We start from the raw sequence: 23,306 nt of genomic DNA, 5'->3' as shown, positions 1-23,306 counted from the left end.
AATATTATCATAGTCTATTAAACATGGTTATTGTTGTTAATTCTAGGATTTGCTCGGTGTGGCATTAAGTGAACGTGATCCAACAGCTCAGGAAACGAAGCCACATGTTTTTCCATCTGGGTTTGACCTTGAGATTTTTTTTTCTCGCATTTCGTGACCTTTCCTCACTGAATTCGGGTGGAATCGGTCCGTATGTCCCATCTCAGTCCCCTAGCGGAGGAAAATGGGCCTACAGTGAGAAATTGAAAATAAGGATGAGCGCCATGTCTGATCCTCCGCTGGTGGAATAAGAGCGGACGGCAGAGCGAATCTTCTCCCCCGGGCCGCGGCTCCCGTCCGGGATCGTTGCGAGCGATGGCCGACAGCGCCGGGATCCAGCAGGGTTCTCCGGCCATCGGGGCCGCGGGCTTGGTTCCGGCCGCTCCCGGAGCCGGGGGCACGGAGGGCTCCGGCGCCGCTGGAGGATCCGCACGGATCGCCGTGAAGAAGGCGCAACTCCGCTCCTCACCTCGGCCGAAGAAACTGGAAAAGCTCGGCGTGTATTCCTCCTGCAAAGTACGATGTGCCTGCAGGTCGTGCCCGAGCCGCGGTGTGACGGCTCGCTGTTTACAAAGCGGCCGCCCTGTGCAAGGTTGCAATAGTTTGACAAAATGCAAGCGCAGCAAAGGAAGCCATTGCCGCACTTCATTTTTTTTTTTTTTTTTTTTCATTTTGCATGCACGAAGCAATTACCGAGAAGGCGATATTAAAAACCCGGTGACCCTAAAGCGTCACCGCGGGCCCGGGGGTTCAGCGCTGGGGCCTCCAGCTGCACACTGTCCGCTGCTTTTACGATCACACGGTGTTTCTGTCGAGGTGGGGGGGTTGTGAACGTAAACATTGGCTTGGCGCTGGTTCTTGGGAGTAGCTGTGCGGTGCGCGCAGGGGCTGCAACCGTGCGTAAAGCCCCCCCCCCTGCCGCGGGGCCGGTGGGCGCCCGGTGCCGAGCGGAGGGGATCTTTATTTTGAGGGGTGGTGGTGGGGGGCGGGGGGTTCATGCAGACTATATGATCCGCAGAGAGAGAGAGAGAGAGAGGGACTGGGTCTTTGTTTTGACAGGGTGACAGCTGCTGGAGTGGGGGTGGCCCGAGAGGGAGGCGGAGTTTGTTGTTGTTTCACCACGCATGCGCAGTGGGGCGCGTCCAGCTTGCCGGTGACAGGCCTGCACGCCCCACCCACTGAGCCCGAGCAGTCACAACAAACCTCCATTAACCTGAGAGGGCCTGGGCAAGGTGTACAAAGCTGGTGTGCTGCTGGGGCACATGTACAATAAAAACATGAGGCTGTGGCTGAGGGGGTAGAGCGGTCGGCGGTTCGATCTTGATCGCCATCAATCCATCCGAATGCCAAAGTGTCCTTGGGCAAGATGCCTAACCCCAAATTGCCACACATAGAAAAAGTGCTGCCCACAGATCCACTGTATGTGTGGTGATAAGCTGTAGGGTGAAGTGCTACAGTTCTACATGACTACAGAGCATCTAACCTTTCATACATTGTGAGTACAAAGCAGGTCAACTATGCAAGTGGGCGACAACCTGTCAGTCATGAAGGATCTATACCTTAAAACATCTTGACAAACACAACGTGTCGATGCTCGTTCCACTTGTAAGATCTGCAGCGGTGTATCTGCACTCTAATGTGGCACAGTCTACAAAGGAAGTTGTGTTTGTTTAGTTGGACGGATTACCAGGAAACTTGGCGTAAGGATGCAGAGATGCAGAGATGCAGACACCATCGTTCAGGATATTCCCTCACGCCTTGATTCCTGCAAAAGCCTTTTCCCTTCGTTTTAATTACAAACCCCTGATACGACTGCAGTCTGCTCAAAATTCAGCATTTGGGTTATTACCTAGAACTAAGAGACTTGATCACATCCCACCTGTTTTATTGTTTTGTGACATTGGCTCCCAGTTTGTTTCAGGATTGATTTAAACATTTTATTGATGACTTTTTGAGGATCTCCATGGCCTGGCCCTGGGCTTTATCTCTGATCTTTTAATTCCCTATTTACTTCTGCCCAGGGTCAAGTTTCACTTTAGAGTTTTGGCTGAAACCTAGGGGGACCGAGCGTTTGCCATCAGGGCCCAAAGGCGCCGGAAGGAATCGCCTGAATCCATTAAATTCTGCTTTGGATCCAGATCAGGAGGCGGAGAAAATTGTTTAACGTTTTCACCAATTTACCAGGAAATATTTCATGGATCTTGTTGAATTAAACTTAACATATTTAGTCGCTGATTTCCATGAGCGTGTGCAATTTTGATGCAGCCTGATTAAATTTAAAGGAGCCTGTTGGGCCTTGGCAGAGGCCTGAGCTCCTCTCAGGGCTATTCTAGTTTAAAATAACTTTGATTTATGCTTGTACTGATGTAAACTGTGCTTCTTAGGCTGAAGGAGCCTGTAAGTGCAATGGCTGGAAAAGTCAGAACCCCCCTCCCACTCCCCCCCGAACTGACCAGCAGTCCAACGCAGTCAACCTGCAGGAGCCGTGTCGCAGCTGCTCTCACACTTTGGGTGAGTGACTTTGAAAAGAAGCTAAACGATATTAGAAATGTTTTATCAGTTTTATCATTAATTTTTCTTTTACGTTTCTCCCAGGTGATCACGTGACCCATCTAGAAAACGTGTCGGAGGAGGAAATGAACAGGCTTCTGGGAATCGTCCTGGACGTGGAGTATCTCTACACGTGTGTTCACAAAGAGGAGGATGCTGACACTAAGCAGGTCTACTTTTCACTCTTCAAAGTAAGCCTCTGCTGCCGAGTACTAAAATACACACAAACACAGGACTTTCCGGACCCTCGTTGTGTACAAGTGAACACACGTATGTCTTTTCTGCTGATCTTCTAGCTGCTGAGGAAATCCATTCTACAAATGGGTAAACCGACGTTAGAAGCACAGGAGAGTCCTCCGTTTGAAAAACCCAGTATTGAGCAGGTAAACGCACATATAGACCTATTTAGGGTTGCAAAGGGGTGGAAAGTTTAGCTACGGAATTTTGGGAATTTTGAAAAAAAATAATAATATGCAAATTAAATGAGGAGCAATGAAAAAATCATTCAAAACTCTATTTTAAAGATGTATGGAATGCAGCACACGCTGCACGTTGCATTTCAACCCTCCACTGTGCATTCTTCCATCACATGCACAGATAACTCCCAGCATCCTTCACTCTACAGCAGGGCTATTGAGGCCTGCTGTAGTGTGCAGGACTAGTCAGGTAAGTTTCGATGATATTACTGGGGAAAATATATTAGCAAGCTGATTGAGGACTTTTCATCTGTTCATCTTTCCATTCATTTATCCATCAATTGTAAAATATGTTTACAGACGATTCCAATTGTTTGGCTAACTATTTGTATCTCTTTTTTTAAACTTTTTTCTCATCTTATTCTACTGAACAATGCCACGTGCACTATCTCATGTGTTGAGACATTTCACCCCATCCAATGTAGAAGGAAAGGCTGTGTACATTTGCAAATACTGTGCATTGACCTATGTTAAGAATGACACAACGATGCAGAAGCATATAGTCAAGTGCCCAAAGTTTCCTCAGGGCTCAAATCAGCCTATGACAAAACAAAATGTTTATATTTATGTCTGTATATGACAAGGTGAATACAGTTAGTATAAATTACCCACAACATTTCCAGTTTTTTCCCGTTAATTCCCGTATATTTCCGTTTATTCCCGTTAATTCCCATGGAAAGTTTCCAACTTTGAATATTCCCGGAATTTTGCAACCCTAGACCTATTGCACATCAATATTTGGATTCTATTGTTTCCTCATGTTTATTCTCTTTCCCATACAAACAGGGGGTGAACAATTTTGTCCAGTACAAGTTCAGCCACCTGCCGTCTAAGGAACGTCAAACAATCATGGAGCTTGCTAAGATGTTCCTCAACCAAATCAACTACTGGCAGCTGGAGACGCCCTCCCAGAGACGCCAGCGGGTTCCTACCGACGACGCCGCTGGATACAAGGCCAACTACACCAGGTAGCAGCGGGAGCACACATCCCGTCAACGTGCATGACACCTGTTTATACCGTCCCGTTTAAACCGAGCTTCTCCCGTCAGATGGCTGTGCTACTGCAACGTGCCTCAGTTCTGCGACAGCCTGCCCCGGTACGAGACCACGCAGATCTTCGGGCGGACGCTGCTGCGCTCGGTGTTCACCGTGATGAGGAAGCAACTGCTGGAGCAGGCCCGACAGGAAAAGGACAAGCTGCCACCTGAGAAACGCACACTCATTCTCACACACTTTCCCAAGTAAGGACAAAGGGAAAACACACAGCGACTCCTGAGATTTATCACCGGGAAATGTACAGGACCTTTAAATTGGCTTTATGTTCAAACTAACACGTAATTAACAATCCAGAATAACCACTAATCACATGTGTGCACTCGACTACCTTTTTTAACTGAGCTGTTTTTGCTGTGTTTTCTTTGGCTCAGGTTCTTGTCTATGCTGGAGGAGGAGGTGTACAGCCACAGCTCTCCCATCTGGAGCCAAGACTTCTTGGCAGGAGCGTCGGGGGGGCAGATTCCTATTCACACAGGTAACACACACCCTCGCAGGCCAACACACAAACGTGCAGAAGCATCATTGAAGCCGACTTCTGATTTGTAAACTTTTATCATCCTCTGTATTTCTTCGCAGTCATCAGCGCGCCCCCTGTGGCCAGGCCGTTGTACTACAGCACCAGTCCTGTGTCGGTGGACCCGACCACCTGTGGCAGTGTCAGTCCGGCCAGGAAAACCGTGTTGGAGTCAAATCCAGGTGTTACAGTCAAACCTCTACATGGCTTTATATCTAGAAAATATATCATCTTCTTCTGACTGATTTAAAACAAGATTTCTTTGCCTCAATGAATGGATGAAACTGAAAATTGGTCTTAAAGTGACACCAAACACATTGACTGTGAATCGGTTTTACTACCACACATTAACAGATGGAGATGAATCAATAATATAATAAGCTGAACTCGAATGCTGGTTGACGTCTTGTTTGGGTTTTAATGCACCGATGATGACAAGTCCCTCCCTCTTTGCCCATGTGCTGTCGTAGTGGGAGAGAAGCGTAAACCCACCGAGCCCCTCCCCCACGAGGAAAACAAGAGGCCGCGGGCGGTGGGGGACATCCCCCTGGAGCTCATCAATGAGGTGATGGCAACCATCACCGACCCTGCTGCCATTCCTGAGGTAAACGCACAGAACATCAAGGAAATGATAGAAACCGATAGTTGGATGATAAATATCATGATGATGAAACTAAAGAGTTGACTGAAAATGTATTAGTATGCCTTTATGATATTTGTCTTCCATATGTTTTTCTATAAGCTTAGCATACAGAGAAAATATTGATTTAATTTGCAAAAATGTTTTATTAAAACAGAGTAGTCCATATGGCAATCTGATCTGTGGGTATGTGACCATATATACGAATTTAGAATTTTAGAAGAAGACAGTGAAAATAATGCAGCTTAACCCTTTCTAAACCTATTTTCTTCATGAGGATGCTCATGCTGATGCTGGGAGTAAAGGTTATACTCATGATGTATTACATTTCATTTAGCTGTCACTTTTATCCAAAGCGACTTCCAATAAGTGCATTCGACCATGAACCACAAACCCCAGAACAACAAGAATGAAGAAAGTACAATTTTCTTCAAGAAATCAAATTCGTATGATTTGATTTGACGGTTCTCCTTCCTGTGCAGACCAGTCTGCTGTCAGCCCACTCTGCACGTGACGAAGCTGCCCGTCTGGAGGAGCGCCGGGGGGTGATCGAATTCCACGTCATCGGGAACTCCTTAAACCAGAAGCCCAACAAGCGGATCCTGATGTGGCTCGTGGGCCTCCAGAACGTGTTCTCCCACCAGCTCCCCCGCATGCCCAAGGAGTACATCACGCGGCTGGTGTTCGATCCGTGGGTGGAACCGTAGTTAGTCATCATCACTTAGCACGGATGTTGAAGAGGTGACTGAAATACAACTTGTCATTGACAGGAAGCACAAGACGCTGTCGCTGATCAAGGACGGACGCGTGATCGGAGGGATCTGCTTCCGCATGTTTCCATCGCAGGGCTTCACAGAGATCGTGTTCTGTGCCGTCACCTCCAACGAGCAGGTCAAGGTGAGAGCGGCTCCGGCTTCTGAGCCCCGAGCGAAACTTCAGTCTCTAGTTGATCTGTTTTTAACCTCTGTCTGTGGCTGTGTGGCTGCAGGGATATGGAACTCATCTGATGAACCACCTGAAGGAATATCACATCAAGCATGAAATCCTCAACTTCCTCACTTATGCTGATGAGTACGCCATCGGCTACTTCAAGAAACAGGTGACATGCAGAGTTCATTAATTTGCTCAGTACATGCTTATTTCATTACAGCTTTTTGGGTCACAGGATGTTCTTGTCGTCCTCCCTAGTCTCTCAGATACATCTTCCCTCTGTAAAACAAAATCATTTTGTGAAACAAGCGGAGAAATAAACTACTATGTACGTAATGATTAAAAAAAAATTCTAAGATATAAGGATGAAGGATTAATCTGTAGAAGCTGTAGAACATATAATCATATGATGCAGATTTTTATCAATATAAGCTTAAGATTGTCCCTCTAGTCCTTTTTTATGGGGATATCTTGGAAAAATGTTGATTGTTAATTATTTGGAGATACCCGACCCCCCTACCCTCCAAGTAATATAATAATAATGATAATAATATTAATAACAATAATAATAATACTAACAACAACAAAAATAATAATAATAATAATAATATAATATAAGTGAAAATCCGTCCATGCACTGTAGAGTTCCACATCAGGTGTGTTTTTTAAATGTGATCGTATCGCAGAGGCTGCAGGGCCCTGTATAAACTGCTGCCAGAAAACATGTCTCCTCCTCCATCTCAGGGTTTCTCAAAGGACATCAAAGTTCCCAAGGCCAAGTATGTGGGCTACATCAAGGACTACGAGGGAGCCACCCTCATGGGCTGTGAACTCAACCCCAGCATCCCCTACACGGAGTTCTCCGTTATCATCAAGAAGCAGAAGGAGGTGTGTGGGCGTTTGAATTTTAAATGAAAACTCAGAAACTTTTAAATCCTTCCTTCTCTTTGTTCCTGCACTGCCTATCTTTGTTTTCACCCTCGTGTGTCTCTTTCTGTCAGATCATTAAGAAACTGATTGAGAGGAAACAGGCTCAGATCAGAAAAGTCTATCCCGGACTTTCCTGTTTTAAGGAAGGAGTTCGGCAGATTCCAATAGAAAGCATTCCGGGCATACGTACGTTACTCACCGTATTCATATGGCATTTATATTATTTTTAGTATTTTAGATGGTGCTAATTTTGGTATCATTTTATTAACAGGTGAAACTGGCTGGAAACCAGTGGGCAAAGGGTAAGTATGACTCTTCTATGAGGAATTTCAACTGAGCACTCTGCCTCTGCATTGCTTCACCAAATGACTTGGCTGATGTTTTCCCCACGTTGGCATGAAGCAAGATTTCTAAATTAAGGACCAAAGATCAGTTAGCAGGCGTATTATTAAATCTCTTAGGTCAACAAGTATACAAACAGCAATGATCGGTGTTACAGACTCTTCGATATAATAAGATTTGATATGATAAGATAAGATACCTTATGATACCATAAGATAAAATACAATATGATACGATACAATATGATGTGATATGATATATGATAAGATTAAGTATGATACGATACAATGTGATACGGTGCCATAAGCCAAAATACAATGTGATATGATTCAAGCGATACGATGCAATGCGATGCAATGTTATACAATATGCTAGAAATGAATACAAAACAAGAATGTACAATACAATATGATAATTGTATATTAATCCCACTATAGGCAAACATCACTTCCTCCAAGTATTGTATTATGGTATTTTCAACACTGTTTTCTTTATTATACCTACATTATACTTATAATACCATTATTTGTTATGATTACTATGGTGATGGAATGTTTTTGCATTCTGCATTTATTCTTCTCCAGGAAGGAAGTGAAGGACCCTGATCAGCTGTACAGCACTCTGAAGACCATCCTTCAACATGTGAAGGTGAGGGACAAACGCACACACGTACACATGCACAGCACCGACAACATATATACACACACATGAACACCTCTTTTGTCCATAACATCACTCGTGTTCATGTCATAGAGTCACCCGAACGCCTGGCCGTTCATGGAACCTGTGAAGAAAACAGAGGCACCTGGGTACTATCAAGTGATCCGCTTTCCCATGGGTATGTAATCACATGACATCTAAGTGAAGCGAAGCCAAAAATTGTGTTTAATAATACAGCCTGACCTAATACTGATATTAGAGAGTAACCAAATTCTGACAGATAAATGCACCTTTATTCTGCTTTGTTTATTCTGAAAAATAAAAGTTTTCATGTTGGCAATAAACTCTGAAATGGGATTCGTCTATGAAAAACTTATTTTGTCCAATTCTATCAGACTTATATGTTAGTTAGGCTCTACCTTATAATTAACTAATGAACAATAAAATCCCAACAGTCCCCTTATGAAATCCCATTTAAATTCACTAGATCTGGACTTTAATTTGGACCAAATTACACACAATCAATAAATATCACTCACCTAGATAAGAACATTAGGAGCAGTTTGATAATTAAAAAATGATAATGCTTAGCATGGTGGTATCATTTAGCTTATTTCAAAGTTACTCACCCAAAGTGTGTGTGGGAGAGGCTTCGGCTTTTTCAGTCATTTCCTCAACGGGCTCCCTCAGTCCTCTAAATATACTGGATTATTCCTTTGAAATTGGTGAAAATGTCAGAAATCGTCCAATCTCGCAATGTTAAAGAAAGTGGAAAAAATCCATCTCCTTCTCTAACCCAAAGCACATTGTTCCATCAAGTTTAGAGATAATCTGTCCTGTAGTTATAATCCTGTTTGCAAACAAATATACAAACCAACAAACAAACAGAACATCCCTAGAGGAGGTAGTGATTACAGAGAATAGCTCTACTTTAATGAAACAGTAGCATTCCGGATTGAAACATGACTGCCACTTGACTGTTCAAGTGGCACCAAGAACTCAGTATTCATTCGTGCACTTAACCAATTACTGAGAGAGTATGATGAAAAAAGAAATCACATTTCACATTGCAACTTCACGTTCTGCCCACAGATCTGAAGACAATGAGCGAGCGCCTGAAGAGCAGGTACTACACCACGCGGAAGCTGTTCATGGCCGACATGCAGCGCATCTTCACCAACTGTCGAGAGTACAACCCTCCGGAGAGCGAGTACTACAAGTGCGCCAACCTACTGGAGAAGTTCTTCTACACCAAGATTAAAGAGGCAGGCCTCATCGAGAAGTAGAACAGAGGAGGAAGGAGGAGGACTTTCTCTTCACCTCCACAAAGAATGACACAAGGCCTCTGTGGTCCAGGATCTAAGTGATGCAGATGACAGCCGTGTGTGAAGACAAGCCAGGAGCGGGACTACTGACTCCGGAGCTGTCGGGTTTCAGAGACATATTTTGATGTAAAAGGTGCACACTGGTCTCAGATCAGCACTCTTTAATGTTTGATGCATGCAGGCAAAGATCCTGAATCGGTAGCTTAGACTGATATTTACACTGAAAGATAGGCCGCGAGGGACGGCCTCACTGACGACCTGTGAGACTGTCGCTGCCATGAAACATAACAAGAAAACGTGTGTCTTCATATTTCATCACATATCCCAGGGTCCCGGGTGGAGGGAGGAGGGAGGAAGGTGTGAGAGGAAGACATACTGAGCGGAGCAGGGAGCTTCTGTTTGTGTGTGAAGACTTTGAGAGGCAACACGCAGTGACGGCTGATTGGAGATTCCCCGCTCACCTTTCTAACTTTGTCTCTCTCCATCTCTTTCTTTTCTTTCATCCCTTCATCTCCCTGCCTCCTCCTCCTCCTCCTCCTCCTCTCAGTGGACTCAGGTAGATATGTCACATCTACTGTGTGTTACACCATTACGCACAAGTGTTACCTTCGAGGGATGCGACTGGGAGATCAGATTTTCCTGTCTGTGGAATCGTGCGCGCCATAAATGAGGTCAAAGTTTGACTGTGATGAGTTCATCCTGCCAAAAGAGGAATACATACTTTAAATTTGTACAGATTTTAATTATTTTAAAGCACTTATTCCCATTGTATATTTTAAATGTGTATATAACATATATTTTCTGTTTCAAGAACTAAAACTAAATACTCTTTTTTGTATAAGCCACCTAGGGCAGTGTGACTATCGAAATGCACTTTTATTTTTCCAAGTATTAGTAAACATAAAAATAATCCTCTTCTCTTCAAAAAATTTGTTTGGCATATAAATTACCGCTGACTAAGGACTAATTTAATTATCTAGAGTTTATTCTTATTTATGTGCTGTAATTTAAAAAGGAAATGCTTTAGACAAGGTTAATTTATTCTCTCTTTATTTTTGCCCTGCAGATGGAGATTGATAACTTTATACTTTGGAGATAAATGAGAAGATTGTGCAATACTATGTAGTTTTGCTGTTTTGTAAAAAGGTGTTTGTACTTTTCAAACTTTAGGAAAATACGTTTTGTATTATGTCTGGATAAAAAAATACTTCATGCTCTTTGTACAACTGGTTTTAATGACATAGTATTAGCCTATTTTATAGACTGAATAAAAGAGGTGAGGCTAATTCAGCGTCTGTGGTGATTCAACGCTATCACATCATTTCTATGCCTTCGCTCCGGCAACACCATGTGACAATCTGGTGATAAAGATATCTGAAGATCACTTTGGGGGAATTAAGTCAGATTTCTATGAATGTTCACAGATTTGCTCCTTAATTTTCTCAGCTATTCTCCAGTAAAAATACACAAACCTGTATCCCAACATAGTCAGAGACACCATGAACAGGAATCCACTCGAAGTAACTTATAACCTCTCAAGGAATATTTTAATCAGCTGCCAAATATGGTTACACTAGGAATGCATTGGGCCACTTTCACAGATCTGCTCCTTAATTTTCTCAGCTATTCTCCATTCTCTCGATTTCAGTGGACAAAGGTCACAATGAGTCTGGATTTTTGTCAAATCAGACCCAGCTTTCATAAACAATTTAGAAACTTTTCAGCTGCCATTAAGAGAAACGGTTTTACCAACAGAATAAGTATAATCAAGGTAAATTCCTTTTTGCAATGGCCAAGATTTAACAAACAATTAAAGACAGCTTTGAGTTCAACCTGAACAAGTTTAGATTGGAATTCAGTTGTCCAAACTTCTCATTTGAATAGAGCTGATAATATAATTGTTTATGTAAATGAGCCAATCATGAAATCATTACCCCGCCTCTCACCCAGTGTCGGCTGGGATTGGCTTCAGCCCCCACCCACAATTCTTAAAGGACAAGATGTATAGATGAGGGATTGATAAAATTTATTAAAAGACACTAATACAAGCTCATATTCAGTTCAGCTCATACAGGTTTATGTAAGATGGCATAACATCTAAAAACTCTGTTTTTAAAGGAGAGAAAAGACAAGAAAATTAAGGTAAAAGTATGAAAAAATGAAAAGTTAAGGGAAAACAATTTGTTAAAAACTGTTCACAGTATAATATCAAACAGATCACAAAACCAAACTCTATGACAGAGCACTTGAAAACGAGGTTGCTGGTTTCAGCGGCAGCCGACAAACGACTCGTTGTATTTCTCAAACGGCTGCTTGCCGCTCACAGAGCTCCTCGGGTTCTTGCCGCTCACAGAGCTCCTCGGGTTCTTGCCGCTCACCGAGCTCCTTGGGGGCTGCACAGACCTGCTGTCAGTCTTCCCCTTGAATATAGGAGAACGGAGGAACTGCAGGTCTGTGAACTTGTCTCCCCGCCGAAGTTTCCTGTTAGGATGAGAATAAATTTGAGTGTTCGTTAGGGTTGCAAAGGGGCGGAAAGTTTCCGGTAAATTTCCGGAAACTTTCCACGGGAATATTAAGCTCGGGAATTTGGGGAATTTTGAAAAAAAAAAAACTATGCAAATTAAACGCTGAGCAATAAAAACATCATTCAAAACTCTATTTTAAAGATGTATGGAACGTTGAGTTTCAACCCTCTACTGTGCATTCTTCCATCACATGCACAGATAACTCCCAGCATCCTTCTCTCTACAGCAGGGCTATTGAGGCCTGCTGTAGTGTGCAGGACTAGTCAGGTAAGTTTCCATGATATTACTCGGGAAAATATATTAGCATGCTGATTGAGGATTGTTCATCTGTTCATCTAGCCTATTTCCATTCATTTATCCATCAATTGTAAAATATTTTTACAGACGATTCCAATTGTTTGGCTAACTATTTATATCTCTGGCATTGCATTAGTGTTTTTTACAAACTTTTTTCTCATCTTATTCTACAGAACAATGCCACGTGCACTATCTCATGTGTGGAGACATTTCACCCCAAACAATGTAGAAGGAAAGGCTGTGTACATTTGCAAATACTGTGCAAAGACCTATGTTAAGAATATCACAACGATGCAGAAGCATATAGTCAAGTGCCCAAAGTTTCCTCAGGGCTCAAATCAGCCTATGACAAAACAAAATGTTTATATTTATGTCTGTATATGACAAGGTAAATACAGTTAGTATAAATTACCCACAACATTTCCAGTTTATTCCCGTTAATTCCCGTATATTCCCATGGAAAGTTTCCAACTTTGAAAATTCCCGGAATTTTGCAACCCTAGTGTTAGTACAGTATAAACATTTTACTGCAAGAGTGGCTTTAATATGCAAAACCTACCCGTTCAGCGAGGGCTCCTTGTAGTCCACCACCATGGTGCAGCGCCGCTTGCGAGCCGCGACGGGAGTGGAGGATCTGCCGTCAGACGGGTACTTGCGGTAGGCTGCAGGGGACATATTGGTCACATCACACAGACTCAAGCCCCGCCCTGCTGTCCTTACACCACGCCCACCTGTGGAAATGTGAAGGAAGATGTGACACGAGAAAGAGAAAAGGAAACAGAAGTTGTGTGTTTTTCTGTGCGTAAACACCAGTGAACAGCAACAGACAGAGTGCAGTAGAGACGATGCATAGAGGAGAGATAACAAGCAGGTTTGGGAAAGGAGCAGTGACTGTATATAAAGATGGAGGTTCCATGTTTACACACAGTCATTTGCGAATGAGCTTACGTCTCTTGCACGTCTTGATCCGCTGAGGTGTCAGATGAGGTAAGAGAGGAGGAGCGTCGCTGGTGGAATCTCTGAAGTTGTGCAGGACGTTGTCTATTCTCATCATCTCAGCTTCAACCAGAGGACTGACAGCCAGCAAACAATCCTCCTCCACAATCGCCCTGTGAGGCTCTGGCAAACAAACACGCATATTCACCTTTAAAACAAATGACCACTTGCAAAAAAAAAAACCCTGACATTTTTGTTATTATGTCACATTAATAAATAAAACACGTTGAAAAACATTGACGTCAAACTCGTCCATGCTGCAGGAAGATTCCAACAAGGAGTCGTCACTTAATTGCCCCCCCATCCCAGCTCAGCAGCAAGTCCTTTACTGAGGGTAAATAGCTAATAAAATAATAATATTATCGCCCCACAGGCAGGATGAGCAGATTGTTTTGTCTCCCTGTGGCATAAGATCTCAAACACTATGAAACTATTGTAACAGACATGAAGTGAACGTGTTTCAGAACATGTAGTCACCTTGGTCAATTTCCTGTTCCATCCCCTCCGGGCTCGGGCTGTTAGAGAAGCTGGAATCAGGGCAGTGAGGGAGATGAGCTTCTTTCTCTTCAGGCTCTGCAGTCGTGGGACTTGACTCCTCATCTCTAAAGACTATAAAACACACAGCATTGATAGATATTGTTTAATCATAACCATTAAACCTCTCTTTCAAAGCTTTTAACAGAAATATGAAAGTTCTCACCAGAGATCTCCTTGGTTGGAGGGATGTTTTCTTTTTGTCTGGGCCGGCCTCTACGAGTGGTGATCACTTTGCTCTTTCCCGGTGAAGTCTGTCTCTTCCTGGTTTTCTGAGGAACATAAAGGCTGTCCTCGGATTCAGATGAGGATGAAGACGAGCTTGACTCATTCAGTCTGGAGGCGCCAGGTGACGCACTGGTTTGGACCTGTTCTCCTTGCTGAGCCTCTTCGCCGAGGGGCGTGGCCGGCTGACTGCCCTCGGCCTTCGCCCTGAACGGCGCCACGTGAACCGTCTCTTCACAGTCAAAGTCAAACGTGTCGTTCATTCCCAGCGACGTGTTGAGCTTGTTGCCCTGTGACGGAGGTGCTGCTTTGGAACGTGTGGCTGAACGGTCCCGACTCTTGGAGCGGGCTCTGGGTTTGGGTTTGTCCCACGGCTTCTTTAACTGGGCGCGCTCCGGTCGGCGGCCTCTCTCAGCTTTCTGTGCAGGCGCCTCTGGTTTGCTGCGGGTCTGCTGCTGGGCTTGTTTCCTGTTGGGCGGCTTTTGGCTGCTTTTTTTAGGCGGGACTTGTTCAGGGGTAGAGTGCTGGAGCTCTTCAGTGTCAATGAGATCTGCGAGTTCTGATTCCGGTTCTGGCAGCGGCTGATTTGGATTTCTATCCTCTGCCTGAATAGGACTTGCTATTAAAGTCTCTAAGGCTGCTGTGGAGTCGCCTGCACTCAACAACCTCTGTTCCTGCACACGCTCAGACCTCCTGTTGTGTCTTCTGTCCGCGTGCCCACGCCGTACAACCACCGAGGATGGCAAAGTAAGCTGCTTGTCACATCCAGGTTGTCCAGAGGTCTGAGGCTCTGTGAAGACAAAGACAACATCATGAATTACACAAGCTCAACTTCAGGATTTGGACGATTGCAATCGTTAATTAAAATACTGTAAACAACAGCTTTTGAGTAACTGTCCAAAGAACAGATTATATTTGAATTAATTTGGGGATCAACCTGAGAACCAATTAAACTTTTCACAGCTGATAATGAGTTAACTATTGTGACTAATCCCTGTAATATTGTATGTGTTTGTATACCTGCACTAATTGGTGAAGCTTTGCACACAACGGGCTCATCGAGGTTCTCGCTGGTCCGCTTTCTCCTGAAAATTAAAAAGGGAACAGATTTTCAGTCACAGGACTCATGATAAAGGTTGTGATAAAAAAAAAAAAAGTCCTGCCATCAACTTTGCATTTTTACAGTTACCTTGCTGAATTCCTGTGGTGCTGACGTTCAACTGAGATGTTTGCAGCTTTTGTCTAAAAAAAGATAGGAAATTATACATTTATGTTATTTATGGGAATACATCCCAAAGCACACTGAAATCTCTGGATGCTGTATACGATTCTGCTCTGCATTTTTATCACTGGAGACCGCTATGGCACACACCACTGTACTCTTTATAACAAGGTTGGCTGGCCAGCCCTGTCTGAAAAAAGGGATGGTCATTGGAAGATCTATATTTACAAAACAATCATTGGGCTACTGCCACTATATCTCTCCTGTCTCATCAGCTGGAATTGTAATACCCACAATACCCGCTCCCAGAGCTGGCTTTCATTATATCTGCCTTGTGTTAAGACTAACTTGGGGAAGACAGCTTTCTGTTATAGATAGATAGATTACTTTATTCATCCCCGAAGGGAAATTAAGTCGTCATAGCAGCCGGTATATTGGAATACAATAAAATACAATACAATAGAATAAAATAAAAAACATTGAGGCACTCACATTTGGAATGAGGTCCAAAAATCTTTACGGTTGTGCTCATTTGTTTCATTGAAGGAGTTCTGGTCTCATGTACAGCTGACTTCTCCTGCATTGATTGTAACTGCTAGTTGACTTGGCCATAGTATTTTATACTGACGAATTTTTGTATACCTTGTATTACTGTATATATATATATATATATATATGCATATTTATTTCATCTTATTTATTCAATGTATTAACTCTTCAATGTATCAACTCTTTATTGTACCCTCGGCACCATTATAAATGAGGGTCTTATTCCCCAATGTGTTTTCCGAGGCTTAAATAAATATTCAATCAATCAATCAATAAAATGTTTAAGTGAAACACGGAATCGGTCTCCGATGTGCATCATGGGCCGACAGGTACCTCTGAGGCGCTCGCCGCCTGGGCTTCCCGGTCCTTCAGCTTCCTCTTGAGCAGCAGCAGGTGCAGGAACAGCGCCTGCTGCTCTCGCTTCAGCTGCAGGATCACTGCGTTGGCTTGTCTCACTTTGTCCTTTTCAGACTGCAGGGCCACGGCCAGCGACTTGTTGTTCTCCTGGACACCGACCAGGATGGTGTTGGCGGACATGGCCCCTGGGAGTGAACACAATAAGATTAAGATACATTTATTTGTCCCAAACACATGCACAGACATGCACAAGCACACTCGTGCAATTGTAGGGAAATTTAACCTCTGCTTTTAACCCATCTGGTGCAGGACACACAGAGCAGTGGGCAGCCATGTACGGCGCACGGGGAGCAGATGTTGGGGGAGTAAGGTGCCTTGCTCAGGGGCACTAGACAGGGTAGGGAGAATCCTCTTGGATTTTTGGATAGATCAATCCAGGTTCGTCTTTTAGTTGTTTCTCCATGGAGTCGAACCAGAGACCTTTTCTGCCCATAGTCCAAGTTTCTGCCACATGTGTTTGATGCCATCATCGTCACAACAACAAGTACAGTACAATGAATAGACATTTTGACTGAAGTTACATTAAATGAAGAAAACGTGCTGATCATCCCCACTGGTGGTATTTCCATGGTTGTTTGAAGCATCTTCATGTCACCTTCATCTTGCAGGTACACTATAATGAATGTATATGCATTGATTTCAGTCACATTAAGAGTATGGGACGTGCTGATCCTCACCGCTGCTTTTGTGACTGATCCTGGGTCTTCCCCTGCTGGGAGCCGAGGCACTGGCCAGCCGCTTGTTCCTCTTCTCCTTCATCTTCTCCTTGATGTCCTCCAGACTCTGCTGGAAGGACTTCTTCTGGACCCGCTCCTTCGCCATGGCTCACGGCCTCCGCTCGGGTGTAAAGTGGTTGTAAAGTTTTCCGGCGGATCAGCAGCGCAGCATCGTGATCAGAAGCACAACAAGCGACTCGGCTAACCTGCTAGCTGGGTTAGCAAGCGAGTGGACGTACACCGCACGGACAGTCGATCTCCGGAAGCTGCAGCAGGACGTTCTGTATGAAAGCGACTTACCAGCATGTGTGTGTCGATGTGTGAATACAATACAATATGCTATTTATTTTAAAAAGGCCGCAGATGGTATGTTTCCTCTCCGATCGCCAGCAGACTCTCAGCGACCTAACGTTCGAATTCTGAGCCGCGAGTGCTGGTTGGTTGAAACGTGGGTCGACGTCACTTCCTAAGAATGGAAATCATCGGTTCGCAAGATGGCGCTGATGCTCAGAGGAAGATAAACTACATTTACCTGCAAGGGATTTAATGTTCGCTGCTCATCTAAAAGCCCAAAATCAAGGAGTGTATACAAAGCTTGGTCAAGATAAGATAGAACTTTATTCACGTAGAGGGAAACTCTTGTGCCAGATCTTTCCCCAAAGTTGCAATAACAAATAATTAAAAAAAAAGTAAGTATTAAAATATCAAGTTAGGACCTATGTTTAAATATATAACAATACAAGTAAGATAAGTTCCAAAAAATATGGGAAGCTGCACAATAGACTAAAACCAGAGTAGAAAAATAAGTAGTAGACATTCTAAGTTTTGCACATGATCAGAATCAGAATCAGAAGTATTTTATTGCCAAGTACGTTTACACATACAAGGAATTTGCTCTGGTTAATGATAATGAACTCAATACTTTGACGCCACGCCACGGTCACACCGTGTGACGTAAAATCAATCTTTGAGTTAGTTTGTATCTCCACCTTGTTGGGATGACACTCATCTCAACTTCAAGTTGATCTGATGTAAACCCTGGTACAAGTACCTCAAAGTAAAAATATGGAATATGGCCAAGAGGCCACTAAATGCAAAATAGCAGGCTTCCTGTTGCGTTTTTCAAATTGCACCTAAGACTTTTTTTTTTGTCTGATCATGATACACTTGTATATTGATTATTGATATTTACGGACGGCTTTGCTTCGTGAAATGCTCCAGAACACTTATGTGCGATAACTCGTGTGAGGTTTTTTTTGTCTGGGTGACCCCAATCTTTTGAACGGTAGAGTACACTATCTTAGGGCTTTTGTATACACTATCTTATGGCCTATATACATACTACTTAAGGGCCTACGTTATCTTAGGTCCTTTATCTTAGGGCCTATCTATCTCTATACGATTGTAGGACCTATACACACTATATTAGGGTCTATATACACACAAATTTGCGGCCTAAATGCATACTATATTTGGATCTATATACATATTAACTCAGGGCCGATATACACACTATCTTAGTGCCTATATACATACTACCTATATGCACTATCTTCAGGTCTATATACACACAAACTTAGGGCCTATAAATCTTCATGCACCAACACAACTGTCTACCATACAAATCCTGCTTCAATGCCACGAGTGCCCATTCCTGCCCTTTCTCAGGTTTTGCTCATGCAGTAAATGTTCCATAAATATTGAATTACAGTAAAATACCTGGTCATGATCTCATTTTCTTTCTCAAGTCAGAGTCAAGCAGGCATGTCTTCCTTGGCAGCCCACTGGGGAAGAAACTAGCACCCTTCGTGCATGGCACTGCAGCTAATATAACATCCTTCCACCGTTTTTTGTCAGTGAGGATCCAAGAAAGTGTCTGCTACAGCCTAGTGAGTGGCATATTGAGGCTCTGGAAAGGGCTTTGGTGAGGCTCGGGTGTTGTCAGTGTCGCCCTCTGAAAACAAATGACTTCAGTACGGGTGCCTCAGCTGTAAAACAGGCCTGTACTTTCGGGCAAGACCCTTGAGTAAAGCATGTGGTTCGTTGTTGATTCAGCTTACTTCTCTCCCAGATGTTCACAATGGGATTATTTCTCTATAGGTTGCATAAGGATATGTAGCAGTTAAGCTTTATTACTAAGAAAATACATTAAAAAACATAAATGAAAATGCAGCTAACGTCATTAGATATTTTTAGTAACAGGCATGGCGTTTTGGTATTGGTTGGGGGTCTGAGTAAGTGTTGTAGGTGTGAGTGTTCTTTTACTAAGTGAGCCTTACAAACCTTAAATGACTCACTGTTTTAATAATAAGATCACTTCTGTTTCACCTAAAAGCTGCAATATTCTTGCGAAAGGCAAGTAAGTGTTGCAGCTGCTCCCTTACTGCAGGGAAAGAGTGAGTGTGTGCTTTGTATGCAGGCGTTAATGAATTAAAAAGAAAGAATGTGTCAGGAGGGAGGTAAACATAGAGAGTTGACAGAAAGACAGCCACAGGTTTTAGCTCAGCTTGCTTTAATGGGCAAATCCATCCCACAGTCATTTCATGCCACCCCTGACTCTCCTCGTGTCAGACACCTGGAGAGAAACTTATTATCACAGGTACAGGAAAAGAACAGAAGGGATTAAAATTCTAAACAGAGTGGCTTTTGTGCCAGTCTGAGAAATCAAGGCACAATAAAAAATTTACTGCGGACGTCAACACAGGTGCAGACACTGCCTTCTTTAGTATAACAGGAGCTATTAGCTGAAATATCAAATTATGTGATGCACTAATATCAGGGATTCACAAACAAATCCCTGTCCAGTCTGATCTCTGGTTCATCCATCCCTGTCCAGACAGTGTGACTGGCCAATAAAAAGATCATCTGCTTTCCTGCCAGATGAAAAGTATTAGCTCTAATCTGTGCACTCGCCTCAGCCGGGGCCCAAAATACACAGCCCTCCTTTTTTTAATATGGAAAAATGTGCATATGGTGCCATACTCACGATTTATGATAATGAAATCATAACACAGGGTCTGTAATCAACCACAAAAGCAAACCGTAAGCCAGAAACAGCTCGGGAAATCAGATTATAGCTTGTTTTATGAATCTCGGATTGATGAGTTGCCACCTACATCATCACCACGTTTTCTTTAGTTTAGTTACACATGGAGAACATCAACAACTGCAGTCCAAGACTTATAGGATAATGATACTTGTTGTAAAGTTAGGAAAGATGCAGGCGGCCAGGAAATTATACTAACCGTTCCAACATGATTGAAACTGACATCATCATCAATAACAATAAAAATCAAATATACATAAATCAAAATATTATATAACTATAAGCTTAACTGCTTAACATTAGACATTTATATAATAAACAATATAATTTCAACTGTATTTATATAGCATTTTTCAAGTCTTGTAGACCACTTAAAGTGCTTTGAATTAAAATGTTCACACACATTCATATAGAGCTTCTAATTGAGCACTTTTTCTATCACACTTAGTGGAACACCTGCTCCTGAGCCACAGCAACCCAAATGATGATGTGCTCATACCCTTCACAAAATCATATAATTCCAAACTTAATTTTTCATTTGCAGTGTTTAGCGAGTAGTTTGCAAAGGTTTACAAAGCTTCCGGAGCTGCAACACAATCCCCTGAATGGTGGGTATGGTTGATTAACTTGTGTCCCCCTCTAAACTACCTCAGAACATTACCAACTAATAAATAAAATGACCATAATTAAGGGTATAACTAGTCCAAACCTAGACCTGTGCAGTTATTAGCTACTACAGCTGGACAATATTGCAGAGGGATTCTAACCTGACAGCCTTTCCCTGTTGTGAGGCTGGCTCGTGTTTGACTGCATCGCTAAATGGAGGAGCTTTCCTCCAGCAGCAGATCTCTTTGAACCTGGCCGACAGCGGCACCGAGCCACAGACACACATTCAGCTCGCAGTGGGTTGCAGCGTGGTCATTATGCCCTACAGCCTGCTCTTAAACACCCTGCTGTGCCATTTACTTCACAGCCAACATCCCCTGCGTTTACTGATGTGTTGCTCCATGCCACACCGCCACACCGACCACTCAGGGACTAAAACAAATTTTGTTAGGCGCTACGACAGCAACAGCTGCTACTTAGAAATGGAAATAGAATAGGAAATATAAAATTTGTTTTTACAACTCCCTACTTTGTTCCCTGGGCAGTGAGAAGCTGTGCTCTGAATGAGTAACAATGATGAAGGGATTGTCCATGATTATTGATAAATACATGTATTTGCCTGAATGAGAAGACGCTACTATACCACTATATCTGTAAGGTAAATATGTAGTACGTAGCTACTTAGCCTAGCATTAAAGGCTGGAAACAAGGAAACCGACAACCTTTTACCCTACGCACACAAAAAAGGGTAAAAAACAATAAAGCGCTAATTATTGTATTTTCCAAATTATATTTTTTTATTTCAGCATCAATATTTCCCCCAGTGTTTATTCTTATTTATCTTCATATTTGTTTTATTACTTTTCAGTTTGCAGGTGTATTTCATTTTTTTTCTTTTTTTCGAGTTTCATAAAATATTTTCCATCCCTCATCTCTGTTATGTAATTTTCCCATCAGCAAATACCCATGACCATCTTAGTTTTATGACATGTGCCAAACGCAGACGTCAAAATGCTGCATCCTCATGCCAAAATCGTTTTACAGTCTTTTTCTTTGTGAGCAGCGAGCAGAGCTGCCCTCACCTGGCATGCACCGCTCTGCTCTGCACCTTTGTACTCCCTCCAGGTAGCAGAGAATGAAAAATTCCCTGGATGCCGGGTCAGGCTTTTGTGCTGCTGACATATGCTCATGTGTGCATCTGCTCATGCATGCCACAAATCTGACAGAGGAGAAAGAGAGAGCGAGAGAGAGAAAGTGAAGAGGGTGAACGTAATGGCGAGATAACAAAAGAAAGATGACAAATAGTGAAGCAGAAGAGTGAAAGCTGGCGAGGGACTGAGCCCAGGAGGTAAGGGGCCAGACGAGGTATGAATTCCGACTGCCTCTCGAGAATATAGCATCCCACACACATATGTTCACGATCACTGCACCACACAATTAATAACAATAATAATGACTGCTGTGACAACTGGAGGATTGGGAGGCAGTGATTGATTGGATGATAATGCTGTGGAATTATTTACTTTGGAGCAGCTGTTGGTAGCAAAAGCAGACAATTTCTAATTAATCCAGGTTGGTGTCAGTCGGCTGATGGAAGACGAAAAAGAAGTCACGGAAAGTTGAAAAAGCTGCGATCACACAGTCTCTGACCCGACGAGCTGAGTTCAGCCTCGGAGAAAGGTTAGAATGGCCATCACTCAGAATGTCAGATGATTTAGATAGCGTCGGCATTATCTGATTCACTCACGATAAAATAGTTTGTAGTTGTATAGGGAATATGCAGAAGGAGCAACAACCATGAGACAAAATCTGAACGCCTGCCTGACGTGTTTCAACAGCATAAACAGCTCCTCAGATCAGGAACCATACTTCAGCTGCAGCACATTTGTTTTAAACCTCTAGGCTTTTAAAATCAACTTTAAAATGAGATGCACGATGCAGTAAACTTGATCAAAAAGAAAGACAATGAAGCAGGACACCGCATTCCTGCTTTGATTTCCTCTCAGAGAAATGAAGTTGGATGGGATGCAGCGGGCGGTGACAAGGGTTATCTGTTCTCCCCAGGAAATAAATAGGTGGAAAAAGACTTCAAAGTCTCCTGAAGCCAAATAAAGACCCTGGATGTGTCCTTTTCATTACGTTGGCAAATACCTGAACACAGACCAAGGAATGATTGTTTCTGCGTGCTGCTAAGCAGAGAACAAGAAACAGGCTCAGGTCAGAGGCTCAACAAAGAGAGTTATTGGTTTGAGAGGAGGTGAGGCCTGAGTGCGTCTGGACACGTCACATGTCTGGGTGAACACGTACACACGGAGCACTCGAAGATAGACATGTTCCTGGCTTGGGCCTTAACTAATAAATCTTTTAAAACAAAGATCCATCCCACAAACTGATGAGTATCATGATGAAATGTTGTTTTAAAAAGTTATCTACTAAAATGCATGTTTCAGCAAGTGTCCTCCTACCATCAAAAGGTTAATTGGAGGCTCTAAATTAACCTTTTCTGTGGATCTGAGTGTGAATGGGTGTTGGCCCTGGGATACACTTCACCTGATGTCATCTGGGGGCAGCTGTGGTTTATTGTCACCAACCAGAAGGTCAGTGGTTAGATCCCTGGCTCCCTGGAACAAGTGCAGCATACAAGTAGCGCTGTATGAATGTGTGTGTGAATGGTTGACTGTGGATTGTACAATAGGCAGTTTGAGCGTTGA

The 23,306-nt window shown here is 43.1% G+C and overlaps 2 protein-coding genes across 3 annotated transcripts; one reads left to right on the top strand and one right to left on the bottom strand.

Annotated features, from left to right (window-relative positions):
- Positions 1–230: 230 nt before the first annotated feature.
- Positions 231–10,748, top strand: kat2b (K(lysine) acetyltransferase 2B). 2 transcript variants are annotated; one of them, XM_061093254.1, is made up of 19 exons: positions 231–555; positions 2,424–2,550; positions 2,635–2,780; positions 2,886–2,972; positions 3,852–4,033; positions 4,115–4,306; positions 4,493–4,596; positions 4,698–4,817; positions 5,106–5,239; positions 5,758–5,966; positions 6,046–6,172; positions 6,264–6,374; positions 6,950–7,093; positions 7,207–7,321; positions 7,407–7,437; positions 7,915–7,947; positions 8,062–8,125; positions 8,231–8,315; positions 9,230–10,748. In XM_061093254.1, the coding sequence occupies exons 1-19, from the start codon at positions 355–357 to the stop codon at positions 9,421–9,423; spliced, it is 2,406 nt and encodes an 801-aa protein (XP_060949237.1). In that variant the 5' UTR covers positions 231–354; the 3' UTR covers positions 9,424–10,748. The 2 variants fall into 2 exon arrangements, with proteins under 2 accessions (XP_060949237.1, XP_060949238.1); XM_061093255.1 differs by lacking the exon at positions 7,915–7,947.
- A 960-nt stretch (positions 10,749–11,708) lies between these two features.
- On the bottom strand, positions 11,709–17,049 carry sgo1 (shugoshin 1). The gene is made up of 9 exons (XM_061093270.1): positions 16,905–17,049; positions 16,144–16,352; positions 15,229–15,281; positions 15,060–15,124; positions 13,981–14,829; positions 13,758–13,889; positions 13,233–13,403; positions 12,844–13,015; positions 11,709–11,943 (listed from the first exon to the last, which is right to left on the bottom strand). The coding sequence occupies exons 1-9, from the start codon at positions 17,047–17,049 to the stop codon at positions 11,730–11,732; spliced, it is 2,010 nt and encodes a 669-aa protein (XP_060949253.1). The 3' UTR covers positions 11,709–11,729.
- Positions 17,050–23,306: the final 6,257 nt, after the last annotated feature.

The sequence above is a fragment of the Limanda limanda genome, chromosome 19 (genome assembly GCF_963576545.1).
Source record: "Limanda limanda chromosome 19, fLimLim1.1, whole genome shotgun sequence".
In the NCBI taxonomy this organism is placed as follows: domain Eukaryota; kingdom Metazoa; phylum Chordata; class Actinopteri; order Pleuronectiformes; family Pleuronectidae; genus Limanda; species Limanda limanda.
Note: the sequence above shows the minus strand (reverse complement) of the source record. Positions and strands in the feature narration are given on the sequence as shown.

What these genes read in the sequence shown, in the direction of transcription:
- kat2b (XM_061093254.1), top strand. Translation starts at nt 355, where the DNA reads ATGGCCGACAGCGCCGGGATCCAGCAGGGTTCTCCGGCCATCGGGGCC. An exon ending in AAAAACCCAGTATTGAGCAG is followed by an intron (nt 2,973 to 3,851) that starts GTAAACGCACAT and finishes CCATACAAACAG; the next exon opens with GGGGTGAACAATTTTGTCCA. An exon ending in CGTGTTGGAGTCAAATCCAG is followed by an intron (nt 4,818 to 5,105) that starts GTGTTACAGTCA and finishes GTGCTGTCGTAG; the next exon opens with TGGGAGAGAAGCGTAAACCC.
- sgo1 (XM_061093270.1), bottom strand. Translation starts at nt 17,049, where the DNA reads ATGGCGAAGGAGCGGGTCCAGAAGAAGTCCTTCCAGCAGAGTCTGGAG. An exon ending in GATCAGTCACAAAAGCAGCG is followed by an intron (nt 16,353 to 16,904) that starts GTGAGGATCAGC and finishes GTTCACTCCCAG; the next exon opens with GGGCCATGTCCGCCAACACC. An exon ending in GGAACAGGAAATTGACCAAG is followed by an intron (nt 13,404 to 13,757) that starts GTGACTACATGT and finishes TTTGTTTGCCAG; the next exon opens with AGCCTCACAGGGCGATTGTG.